The sequence below is a fragment of the Nomascus leucogenys genome, chromosome 22a, assembly GCF_006542625.1.
Source record: "Nomascus leucogenys isolate Asia chromosome 22a, Asia_NLE_v1, whole genome shotgun sequence".
NCBI classification, from domain to species: Eukaryota; Metazoa; Chordata; class Mammalia; order Primates; family Hylobatidae; genus Nomascus; species Nomascus leucogenys.
Genome location: NC_044402.1, coordinates 119,079,605 through 119,091,507, shown reverse-complemented (window position 1 = coordinate 119,091,507; position 11,903 = coordinate 119,079,605). Strand labels below are relative to the sequence as shown.

The 11,903-nt window shown below is 60.9% G+C and overlaps 1 protein-coding gene across 2 annotated transcripts; it reads right to left on the bottom strand.

Annotated features, from left to right (window-relative positions):
* Positions 1-3,454: 3,454 nt before the first annotated feature.
* CTDSP1 (CTD small phosphatase 1) lies at positions 3,455-10,662 on the bottom strand. 2 transcript variants are annotated; one of them, XM_030802490.1, is made up of 7 exons: positions 9,211-10,662; positions 7,640-7,788; positions 7,166-7,270; positions 6,975-7,031; positions 6,262-6,354; positions 5,972-6,157; positions 3,455-5,097 (listed from the first exon to the last, which is right to left on the bottom strand). In XM_030802490.1, exons 1-7 carry the CDS (start codon positions 9,275-9,277, stop codon positions 4,969-4,971), a joined length of 786 nt encoding a protein of 261 aa, XP_030658350.1. In that variant the 5' UTR covers positions 9,278-10,662; the 3' UTR covers positions 3,455-4,968. The 2 variants fall into 2 exon arrangements, with proteins under 2 accessions (XP_030658350.1, XP_030658351.1); XM_030802491.1 differs by having other exon boundaries at positions 7,166-7,267; positions 9,211-10,660.
* Positions 10,663-11,903: the final 1,241 nt, after the last annotated feature.

Below are 11,903 nucleotides of genomic sequence, written 5' to 3'. Positions count from 1 at the left end.
TTCACCATGTTAGTCAGGCTGGTCTTGAACTCCTGACTTCAGGTGTTCCACCCGCCTCGGCCTCCCAAAGTGCTGGGATTACAGGCATGTGCCACCGCGCCTGGACCTATTTTTTTTAAATAAAATTTTAAAAAATGATACAATGGGCCAGTGGCCCATGCCTGTAATCTCAGCACTTTGGGAGGCTGAGGCAGGCGGATCACAAGGCCAGGAGATTGAGACCATTTTGGCTAACACGGTGAAACCCCATCTCTACTAAAAACACAAAAAATTAGCCGGGCGCGGTGGTGGGCGCCTGTAGTCCCAGCTACTCCGGAGGCTGAGGCAAGAGAATGGCGAGAACCTGGGAGGCGGAGCTTGCAGTGAGCCGAGATCATGCCATGGCACTCCAGCCTGGGCGACAGAGCAAGACTCCGTCCAAAAAAAAAAAAAAAAGTTCTCTGCATTAAAAAAAATATTTTTGGCCAGGTGCTGTGGCTCACACCCGTTATCCTGGTGCTTTGGGAGGCCAAGGCGGGTGGATCACAAGGTCAGGTTTGAGTCTGAGACCAGCCTGGTCAACATGGTGAAACCCTGTCTCTACTAAAAACACAAAAAATTAGCCGGGTGTGATGGTGGACATCTGTAGTCCCAGCTACTCAAGAGGCTGAGGCAGGAGAATCGCTTGAATCCACGTAGTGGAGGTTGCAGTAAATGAAGGTCACTGCTCTCCAGCCTGGGCGACAGAGCAAGATTCTGTCTCAAAAAAAAATTTATATACATATGGGTATTCTCAAATCACTTTCCAAGGAGGTTGCACCAGTTTACAGGCCTGTCTCCCTACATCCTCTGGAGTGATTGTGTGTGTGTGTGACAAGCAAACAGGGAATCTCTGCCCCAAACCAGGCTCTAGTAGAGACATTTTCACATCTGACATCTCCAAAGCCAGAAGATATCACTTTCCTCCATCTCCTCCACTCCTGCCCCCAGGGCCAGCTAGCCACCTCTTCCTGCCAAGTTTATCTCCTATGTCACATCCATTCCTCCTTCCTTTCCTCTTTTTTTTTTTTTTTGAGACAGTCTTGCTCTGTCGCCCAGGCTGGAGTGCAGTGGTGTGATCTCGGCTCACTGCAAGCTCTGCCTCCCGGGTTCAAGTGGTTCTCCTGCCTCAGCCTCCTGAGTAGCTGGAATTACAGACGCCTGCCACCACGCCAGGCTAATTTTTTTTTTTTTTTAATTTTTAGTAGAGATGGGGTTTTGCCATTTTGCCCAGGCTGGTTTTGAACTCCCGAGCTCAGGCAATCTGCCCGCCTCGGCCTCACAAAGTGCTGAGATTACAGGTGTGAGCCACTGCACCCGGCCCCTTCCTTTCCTCTTTATTCTGCCTAAGTTCAGGTCTTCATCCTCCATGTTTGGGACCACGCCTGTGGTCTCCCAATAGGGTCTTGTATCCTTGTACGCCTAATTTAGCTTCCAACGTGCAGCTGCCAGATTTCAGCACAGCTCACTCCTGCTCAGGGCTCCTCAAAGGCACCCTCTGCCTGCAAGAAAAAGGCTACTCCCAGCCAGGTGCAGTGGCTCACACCTGCAATCCCAGGACTTTCAGAGGCTGAGGTGGGAGGATCGCTTGAGCTTGGAAGTTCCACACCAGCCTGGACAACATAATAAGAATCCATCTCCACAAAAAAAAAATTAAAAATTAGCCAGGCGTGGTGGTGCATGCCTGTTGTCCCAGATACTCCTACAGGCTGAAGTGGGAGGATGGCTTGAGCCCAGGAGGTTGAGGCTGCAGTGAGCCACGATCATGCCTTTGCACACTAGCCTGGGAGACAGAGACCTCGTCTCAAAAAAAAAAAAAAGAAAAAGAAAAAAGAAAAAAAGAAAGGCCACTCCCTTGGTCTGGCCATAGATCTGCATAATCTACGCCCTCCTGCGTTCTGCGGCCTCATTTCCAAACTCCTCTGAGCCTCGCTCCTGCAGGGAGTTTTCCAATCCTCCAGGGCTGCCCAAGTAGGGCTAGGTATCCCCTGTCCTCACCCGCCTTCCATAGTTCTCCCGTGCTGCATTTGCAGAATTGCAGTGACCATCTGTTCACGTTTCTTTCTCTCCACCCTAGGGTGTGAGTTCCCTGTGAGCAGAGGCACAGCCTGGTCCTGGCACGGTGCCTGGCACACAGTACGCACCCGATACATGTGGTTGACTTGAACTTCATGTGGGTACAGGGTGTGTAGGTGATGGTGGTGGGGAAGCCTCACTGTGGTCTCAAGGTCTGGAGCTCCTTTGCGTGTTTATCTGGCCTCTGCGATGCAAATCTGGGAAGATCAGTGTTTGCATGGAGAGCAGGAAATAAGAGCAGGACCCGAGAATGAGGGCAGAAACCGGAGAAGACTGGGTATTTATATAGCCAAGGGCTCTTGTGGTCCAGCCCAGGCCAAAACTGAGACTAGGGTAACTACAGGTTTTTTCAGGGTGCTTCTTGAATCTTTTCTACCAGAGAAAAGTAGTGGAAGGAGGACAAAGGGCGGTTTCACACAGCGCTGACTCCCCCTCACACAGACTCGGAGACCGATCAGCGTCTGGGGCACCAAGAGGCAGCCTGGGGGCTGGAGCGCAGGCACCAACACTTGAGAGAAGCATTTCCCCCTTCTTCCCTGGGTGTGTGCGGTGGGGGCTCCAGAAACGCCCGACCCCCGGGAAAGGGGTGAGTGAGGCGGGCCCCATCTTTCCAGCCCCCGGGGAGTTCCTGCGTCCGCGAGGACAGGGAGGCCTCTAGCGGCTGGCGTGGGAAGCAAGCAAAGGCTGGCTGGGGACGGCGAGAGAGTATTTCCTGCTGGAGCCTGGGGCCGCGCGGTTTCGCAAAGGAAGTGCCTTCCGGACCCGGGGCGGGGCGGGAAGTGGGGCGGGGACGCGGCCAATGGCTGCTCAGAGGCCGCGGGGACGGGGGGCCGAACCCCGGCGCCGGCCCCACCCAGGCCGCCCGGCAGAGCCAGGCGCCGGATCCCGCCGCACCCAGGCCAACAAGTTCTGCCGCTGGAGCCTCCACCCCGAGCCTCGCCCCGCTCCCTGCCTCTGCCTTCGGGGCCGCACAAGCCCCGCCCCTCCCGCTCCAGGGCAGAGGCCACGCCCCCTCCCCTGCCGCATTCCAGGGCTGCCCCTACCCAGGCCTTCGAATTTTGCTTTCCAGCTACTAGTATCCCGTCGTCTGTGTCCACTTAGTCCTGCCAAGAGGACACATCTCCATTTTGCAGACCACATCCCCGAGGCGGGGAGACGTAGACGAGCACAGCCTGGAGGCTCAAATTTGTGCTCTGACGCTGCCCTTCCCACCTGAAGTGTCGAGGGCCGGGCAGCCCCTCCCTCTACCAACAGCCCTTCCAGGTGTGCTGAAGCGGGGGGGGGGCGGCCCACGGCAGCCGCAGGTGCAAGGCACACACCCCACTTGCTTAAGTCCCCCGCAATAACCACAGAAGCAGGATGGGGGTCTGGCTTTCTCTTTAGTTCTCATCACACTGGGGCTCTCAGTCACAGAAGGCACTTAAATGGGAAGGCCACCTGATGCAGGCCAACCATATTCGCCCCCCCCCACCCGCTCTGGGGGAGGGGAGCGCAACGACATCGCCACTTGACACCCCCCTTGGCACTGGTATATGGGTCCCCTTAACCGTTAGACCCTGGGGAGAGCCCAAGGCCTTGACCTCCGGAATCGCCATGTTAGGAGGAGGGCTTCAGAAAGAGTTGGAAGGCAGGATATCCTGGGAGCTGCCCCCAGCCAGCAGGGGATCAGGCAGGGGGCTGTAGGCGATGGGTTGGCACAGGGGAAGGGGACAGCTTGGTCGGGCTTCCTGGAGATCCCCAAACCCCACAAAAGGTCCCACCTCCTACAGATCCCCCAAAGGCACCGGTGAAGTCTGGTGGGCAAGGAGGCACTGATGAGCTGGCGTAGAGACCCCCCTAACACACTTAGCTGGTGGGCCTAGCATATGCTGGGCACAGAAGGTGCTCAAGAAATGTTTTTTTGAATGAATGAACGGAGCAAAGGGTGTGAGGGACAGAGGACAGGGCCTGGGGCCCCTTGGCCCAGGTTGTTCCATTCAGAAAATAGCAGTTTAAAAAATGTAAAAATCCTTTCCCTCCCTCCCCCCAACTTCTGGGCCCAGGAAAGGGGCAAGGGAGGGGTGTCTCTACCCTGACCCTTCCCTCTCTCCTTCCCCTAAAAATCTATATACACATGTACATATTTATATGGCACCACAAGGGGGGTCTTGCCTATGCCCCCACACTCAGAGCTGGGGGAGCCAAGCCCCAGGGCTGGTTAAGGCAGAAGTCTGAGGTCATTGCTTGGATGATGCAGGCAGCAGCCCTCAACTGTCGGCCCTGGAGAAGCTGCACTGTGGGGCCTGGACAGACTCCTGCTGCCTTCCCCAGTGGTAACAGACCTCCCCTCCCTCCAAGGCACAGGCAGAGGTTGGTAGGGGCCCTCTCAGTCCCAAGGGAGGAGGTGGGGCAGGGGGAGGGGCTGGTTCTCCCCTCCCAGCCTAGAGCTGTGCCCCTGGGAAAGCTGGGCGGGGAAGAGGGGGCTCTATGCAAGGCACTTGATGTCCACCGTTCCCAGACTGGGGGTCCAAGGCAGGAACCCTGCCCCCAGGAAGCAGAACCGGAAGGGGGGCCAAGGGGCCCAATTTGGCAGCAGAGAAACATGGCAGCATGGACAGAGATAGAAAAAGGGAGCAGCAGGCAGGGCCCCCCAGGTCCCCTGAGAATGGGGGAGGAGGTTTGAAGGCACTGACACGGGGCCTGGAGCTCACGGTCCTCAGTGCAGCCTGCTGCCCCTACACCGCCTGGTGGGGCTGGTGGGGGAGACGCCCGCTTCCCCATGGCACTGAGTGTGGTGGCGGCCCATGGGTTTTCCTAACAAAGGCCTGGGCAGTCTTCCTGGGAGGAGGTGTGGGTGTCATTGGTCAGGGGCAGGTCCTGGCCCCATCACCCTCACTAGCTCCCTGGCCGTGGCTGCCTGAGCACTGAGTACACGTCGTCCACGCGGCTGAGTTGCTCGAAGAAGGGGAGGAGGTCGTGGAGCTCTGTGTCACTCATGTTGTCAAACCACGAGGCCACCGGTACCTGGGGAAGTGGGTGTAGGAAGATGAGGGGAGTAGGTGGTCCTGGGTGCAGAATTTCCAGGCCAGCCCTATGTAGCCACTACTCAGATCATGCAGTTTCTGAAAACCCCTCACCCACAGTGTTCAAACTTTTTTGACAGCAACCCCCAGGAAAACACATTTATAACGTAACAATGCAAAAGCTTCGCGATTCTTAACCTTACCTGTGCAAAGCACTCGGATACTTTTTTTTTTTTTTTGAGGCAGGGTCTTGCTCTGTTGCCCAGGCTAGAGTGCAGTGGCACAATCTTGGCTCACCACAGCCTCTGCCTCCAGGGCTCAAGTGATACTCCTACCTCAGTCTTCTGCATAGCTGGGACTCCAGGCATGCACCACCACGCCTGGCTAGTTTTTGTATTTTTTGTAGACATAAGGTTTCACCATGTTGCCAAGGCTGGTCTTGAACTACTGGGCTCAGCTACCTGCCCACCTCGGCTTCCCAAAGTGCTGGGATTACAGGCATGAGCCACCACACCCGACCGGATATTTTCTATTCTATTTCATTTTGTTAAAATTCCCAATCAGAACCCACTAAATTAATTCTGTGGGCCATCAGTACGTCACAACTGGCAATTCGAAAAGTTGAAACTTTCCAAACTCCGTTGCCCTGTGGGGGCGCATGGCAGACGCTCTGCTGTGTGCGAGGGGAAAAGACCACATGGCCGCAGGGCAGGTGAACGAGGGGAGTGGGCGGCAGGCACAGGCAACTGAATGCAGGAAGGACTGGGAGGGCACCCACCCGCAACTGGGGATCCAGGAGGCCAAGGTGGCCTGAATGGACTGACCCCTTCCTGGGTCTCAGCTCCTGTCCCAGTCCCAGTCCAGCCCGCACTCACAGCATTGTCTGGATGGAAGACATAGGAGGCAGGCGAGTTGTCCAGGATGAGCACCCGCCGCAGGTCTCGGCCCAACCGGCTCAGGTCCTTCACGTAGTTTCCCCGGTGGAAGACACAGGACTCTCGAAACAGCCGGGCCCGGAAGGCCCCCCATTTGTCCAGCAGGTCAGCTACTGGGTCTGCGTACTGGGAGCAGGAGGTGGGTCATCCTGGGGCCCGCAGTTTCATTGGGCTGCACGCGGGAGGTAGGTGGGAGGGCAGGGTTGCCCCGGGGCCCCTGTGGGGCTCACCTTGGCGAGGCTAGCAGTGAACAGCACACATTCAAAGAGCTCGCCCATTCGCTGCAGGAACTCATCCACGTGAGGCCGCTTCAACACGTAGACCTGGGGGGCGGGCCAGTGAGGGGGCTGCGGGCCAGTGTAGGGGTGGCCGAGGGCTGGGAGGGCATGAGCCAGGGAGGCAGAGGCACACAGGAAGCAGGCTGGGCCTGCAGGCTCTGCTTGGCCAGCTACCCTGACCACTGCTGGGGAAACTGCCCCCCCCGCCCCCAGAAAACGATCAAAACTTCCACTCCACTGGCCGGTCCTACCGCACGAGGTCACTAATTCCCAGTCCCTTCCCCTGCCTCAGCCTCAGCCTAGTGCAGGAGTCCAGGGGCAGCCCCCTCACCCCAAGGCTGCAGGGCACCGGTCCCCGAGCCAAGTAATGGAGAACAGGCTGGACAGCACACAACCTATCCTGAATTACTTGAACTGGGTCCCGGGCAGGGTGGGGCGAGGGGGCACAGCATGGGGGGGCCTAGAGGAGGAGCCCACTCTGCAGGCTTGGAGTCAGTGCAAGCCCCTGAGGTTCTGTGTGACTTTGGGGCAAGTCTTACACCCTCTCTGGGCCTCTGACATTCCACATGTATCCAATTCCCATCCGAGGCGCTCCAGATTGGTGGGAAGAGCCTAGGGTCTGGAGGCAGATGCCAAGCCCACCACTGCCTCTTCCTGACCCTCACCTGGTGGACCACCCCATCAATCTCCACAGGGATGATGAAGTCCGCGTTGTTCACTGGCTGTGGGGGGAAAAGAGCTGCTGGAGTTGGAGGAGGAGCCCCAGGGCATGGGGTCCAGCACACACCTCCCTCCCAGGCCAGGGTGGGGGACCCCGCCCCAAGACCCAGGCTGAGGGCTGTTGAGCAGGGCCCACCTTGAAGGAGCTGTGCACCAGGGTCTCGTCCAGGTCGATGACCACACAGATCTTGTCTGAGTCCTGGGCCTTGGCCTCAGGGAGCAGGTATTGGACTGGGGTCTGCTGTAGGGAGGGCGGGGCTGGCTGGGGTGCCTCTCTCCAGGCCTGGTCCTTCCTCCCACGCAGGCTTCTCCCCCTAGCCCTCTCCAGAGGAACCCTGGGCCCTGGGGACAGATACTTCCCCCTTCCCAGCTTTGCCCCTGCCAGCTCTGGAGCTTGGGTAGGCCTCCTGGCTCTCTGAGACCTCTCTGAAAACCAAGGTAGAAAAAAGCTTCCACTTATGAGGGAGAGGCAGGGGAGGCTGCCACCCTCCTGCTCTGCACCTTGCAGGTCTGCAAGTCCATCCTGAAAAGCTCAGTTAGGAACCCCTTCCCCTAAAGCCCTGAAGACTGAGTCCAGGTGCCCCTGCGGCCCCACCTGGCCCCCACGCACCTTGGGGATGGCGCCATTCTCCTCCACAAGCAGGGGCGCCCCGCTGTGGGCAGGCAGGGCCTCCCCATCATCCCGGCAGACACAGCAGAAGAGTGAGTGGAGGATGCCCCGGCTTCGGGGCTTCTGGGAAGCTGCTGACTTCTGGTCACCTGAAGTACGGAGGCCCAAATTGGAGGCTCGGTGCACACTGGCCTGCAGAATCCTGCATGTGTGTCCAGGTGTGAACCCCTGAGCCGGGAGGATCTTGCCGTGGCCCCTTCATCCAGACACACGAAGGCAGCTCCTGACTTTCTCTAAAATGCCCCTGTCAGAGCCCCACAATCTGCTCCAAGGCTCCTGCAGCTCCCCGACAAGTAAGTCTAGCAGGTATTAAGGCGCCCACGTAGGGAGTGCATGGCCTGGAGAAGGGGATCCTAGGGTGCTCTCTCCCTGCCTCTCACAGCCTCCATGACTGCTGCTGATCAGCCCCATTGCGGTGCCTCCTGACCCCACCTTACCCGAGCACCCCTGCTCAGGACAGCCAGGGCCTGGGACCCAGAGCAGTCCACCCCTGCCCTCCCTCCATCCTCTCCAACCCCGTGGGTACGAAGTCCTCACTGCGGCTGGGCTCAGAGGCAGGGGTGCAGTCCTGCGGCCTGGGGCCAGTGTCCAGTGGCCATCTGTTTGCCCCGCCCCGCCCAGACCTCGGATCTGGAACCCAGCAGCGGCGGCCTGATTGACAGATACCCCTCCCACCCCCCCACCCCCCCCACCCCCGGCCTCCTGCAACTAGCCTTTCCACCTTGCCCTCAGCTCCGGGCAGCCAGGCCTAGGCGAGGGTGCGCAGACCTGGGGGCAGCGTCCAGGTCCTGAGGTCCACGCGGGGAAAAGCAGGAGCAGATAGACCCCCACCCCGGCCCAGCCACGCTGGGGGACGGAGCCTCGTCGGGGCGGCGAGGCTTTACGGGGTGGTGTGTGCCCACTAGGCGCACGACTCTCCCCGCGGGCGCCAGGCGACTCTTGGAAGTGCTGGCCGTCCTCTCTGTGTCTCCGAGGGGGTCGGCGCCTCCACGCGTGACGCGAAGTTTGTGGGAACGTGGCTGTGTGTTGGCGGGAGATCCCTCCAAGCCTCCCCAGCCCGCTGTCACCTCGGCGCCCCCTCCCAAGACCCTACCGGACCGCAGCCCGGGGGTGGGGGGTGGGGGGTGGGGGGGGCGGAGTCTCAGCGGGTGGCCCATAGGCGCCCTCCTCAGCTCCCCCATCTCCCAGCCCCATTGGCGCCAATGGGGGGGGGCGCCCATGCACCACGCAATGCCAGCCAGGAAACCCCCGAAGGAGTTCCCTCTCTATTCCTGCCTCAGTTTCCTCACCTCGAGCGAACAGGAGCGCCTCAAAGGCGCCAGGCCCCGCCCCGCGTCTCTGAGCCTCCTTTGAGTTCAAACTCTCTCCCTGCTCCCTTTCAGGCTGGGAGCTTCGGGCACGGCTGAGGCGGCCGCCCGGGGCAGCGGCGGCGGCTCCCCTGGGGAAGATCCCGGCCCCTTCTCTTCTCCCACAACGCCCCGGCTTCGGCCCCCTCCCCGCAGCCCCGGTACCTTTGCCCCGCAGCGGGCCCCGAGCCTCCTCCTTGCTGATCTGAGTAATGACGGCCGAGCTGTCCATGGGGCCGGGCGCGCTCCGCTCCGGCCGGACTCTGGCCCGGGCGCCCGGCCTCCCCCCCGGCTGGGGCCGGAATCGGGGCGCGGGGGGGAGGGGAGGGGTGGGAGGGAGGGATCCCCGCAAGCTTCGGAGGGGAGGGGAGCCAGGTTCTAGGGGGGAGGGGGAGGGAGGGGGCGCGGAGGAAACTTTGTTACAACATGGAGTTTCCTCCCCGCGAGGCGGATGCAAACATGGAACCCAGGCGCGGTTTCAAGGCTCCCCCTTAAAAGGGCAACGGCTTCGGCGTGACCTGGACGCGGCTGCGGCTTTCGCCACTTCTGGGACCCGCGCGGCTAGGCGGACTGGGAGGCGGGCCGGGCCGGGTTCCTGCCGCGCTCCAGGGGGCGTCGCCTCCCTTCCTGCCGCCCGCCGGCGGGGCTGAGCCTCTGCGGCTGCGTGGCAGGCCCAGCACCCGGCTCACCGTTCCAGGCCGCCGAGCGCCCTGGGCCAAGGCCCGCCCGCCCGGAGCGCCCACGCCGGGGAGTGCCCGAGTGCGGCGCGGCTCCACCTCTGCGTTTTCTGAGGACCCGGGACTAGAGGCTTCTTGGTTTCTTCGTTGAGAACTTGGAGATAGCGCTATCTTATCTGTAAAATGAGTCTTCTCTCCTGTCTGGTGGTCGCAGAGATCACCTCGCAAGAACGTCATGAGCCAGCGAAGGCCTTGCTGGCCCGAAACAGCTTGCAAACCTCAGAATCACGCTTTTGAATGGGACGGTCGCCGCCCCCCGCAGCCCCAGGGCGAGGTGCCCCCGGTCTGTAGGGCGTGAAATTCCAACTCCCTGCCCTGGGAAAGCCCCCTGCCGACCTCTCCCCACGGCCCCACCCGGGGCCCCGCACGTCCACTCGCCGCGCACGGGCCACCGCGCGTTCCCGCCTGAAGAAGTTTTCGTACGCGCTGTTCCCTTCGCGTAGCCAAATTCCACCGACCTCGAGGAAATGCCACCTTCTCCAGGGGCCTTCCCTGACCCCCTCCCTTGCCCGCGGTCGCCGGCCGCCCTGTGATTACTGGGGGTGTGGTGGGGGTCACTGGACTCGCTGCCGATCCTAGGAGCCCAGCACGGCGCCGCACGCGGTGGGCCCAAAGCCCGACCGTGGGGACCTCAAACCAGAGGCCCTCAAGGCCCGTTCCACCCGGCCTGTGGCGCAGTGCTGGGCACTTGGGAACGGAGGTCCCCGTCTTCTCGCTGGAAGCCCCTCCGTGGTGCGCGCCGTGGGTCTGCGGGTTGGTCTTTTTCCTCGTTTATGAAGTTCTTTTTACTCGTCGTTACTATTTTGTAAGTTCACCATTTAAAAATTAATAACGCCAAGCCCGACAAACATGCCTCGGCACTTCCTCCCCTCCCCCTCTCCCGCGGGCCTCGGTGGCGGGGCGGGGCGGGCGCGTCCTGTCCCGTCCGGCCGCCGGGTGCGACGCGGCGCACGTCCGCCAGGCCCTGCCGAGGTGGAGCCGGGGAGGGGAGGCCCCGCACGGGGGGCGGGAGGGGAAGGAAGGGGAGCGGCGCCTGCCAAGAAGGCGCGGCGGCTTCGTGCCCTGAGGCTGGGAGTAGGGGCGGGAGGGCACTGTCGGGACTGATACCCCGGCCCCCGGGCTGGATCCCTCGGCCCTCCTCCTGCTCCTGGGTAGCCCACGGGGCGGCCACCATTGCGCTTCATCACCGTGATCGCCACGCGCTGCTGGCGCTCTCTGAGGCCTGCTCTGGCTGCGCCCCCTAATCTCGTTTACCCCTTAGAACGGCCTCCTTGTTATCCCATTTCACAGATGAGGAAACTGAGTTTCAAGAAAGGAAGCGACGTGCCCCGGGTCTCCCGGCGAGGGCAAAGGCGGGATTCCAGCCCGGGAGCGGGACATCTGTCTCCCCTGCGGTCCGGCCTCCTGGGTGGGGCCTCGGCTTTATCTCCGGATGCGGGGCCCTCATGACCCCAAAAGGAAGCCTGTGGCGAGGACTGAGTGGAGTCGTGGCCTCGCCCTTGGCCTGGGTTGGGTGGCGCCCCTTCCTCTCCCTCTGTGAAGGGGGCTGGAACTTGGCCACTGTCCCCACACCCACCATTCCCAGACGCGCCACGCTGAGGTCACAGGATTCCTCAGGAATCCCCCACCTCCTCCACCCCATCCTATCGCCACTTCAAGCCGTTGCCCGTGCAGTTCTTTTCTCAGGGAGACCTAACTCCTCCTCCCAGGCTCCCAAGGCGGCTGAGGTAGCCGCGCCTTCTGCCTGGAGCCCTGGACTTCTCTCCCCACGCCTTGGGGCGGGTAGTTAGTTACTGAGTGAGTCGAGAGGCCAGGATTGCGTGGGGGAAGGGGGGGTCCTTCGAGTGTCCTCACTGTGGGGGTTTTCTACACCCAGCTGCAGGTGGAGGTCACTTTATGCACTCTGTTTTTTGTCTTTTATCATTCGCACCCCAGGAAAAATAAAATCATGGGGGTCACAAGTCAGAAACGGGGAGGGGCAGGAACGGGATTCAGCAAGGTGCTGTCTGGCACCTGTGGATTTGGAAGCGTCTCTTCCAACCCAGTCCCTCAGCTTCCCCATCTGCCAAACAGGGCTGGTAAAAGCCCAACCCAGGGGGATGGAGGGAGCCGTGCAGAAAG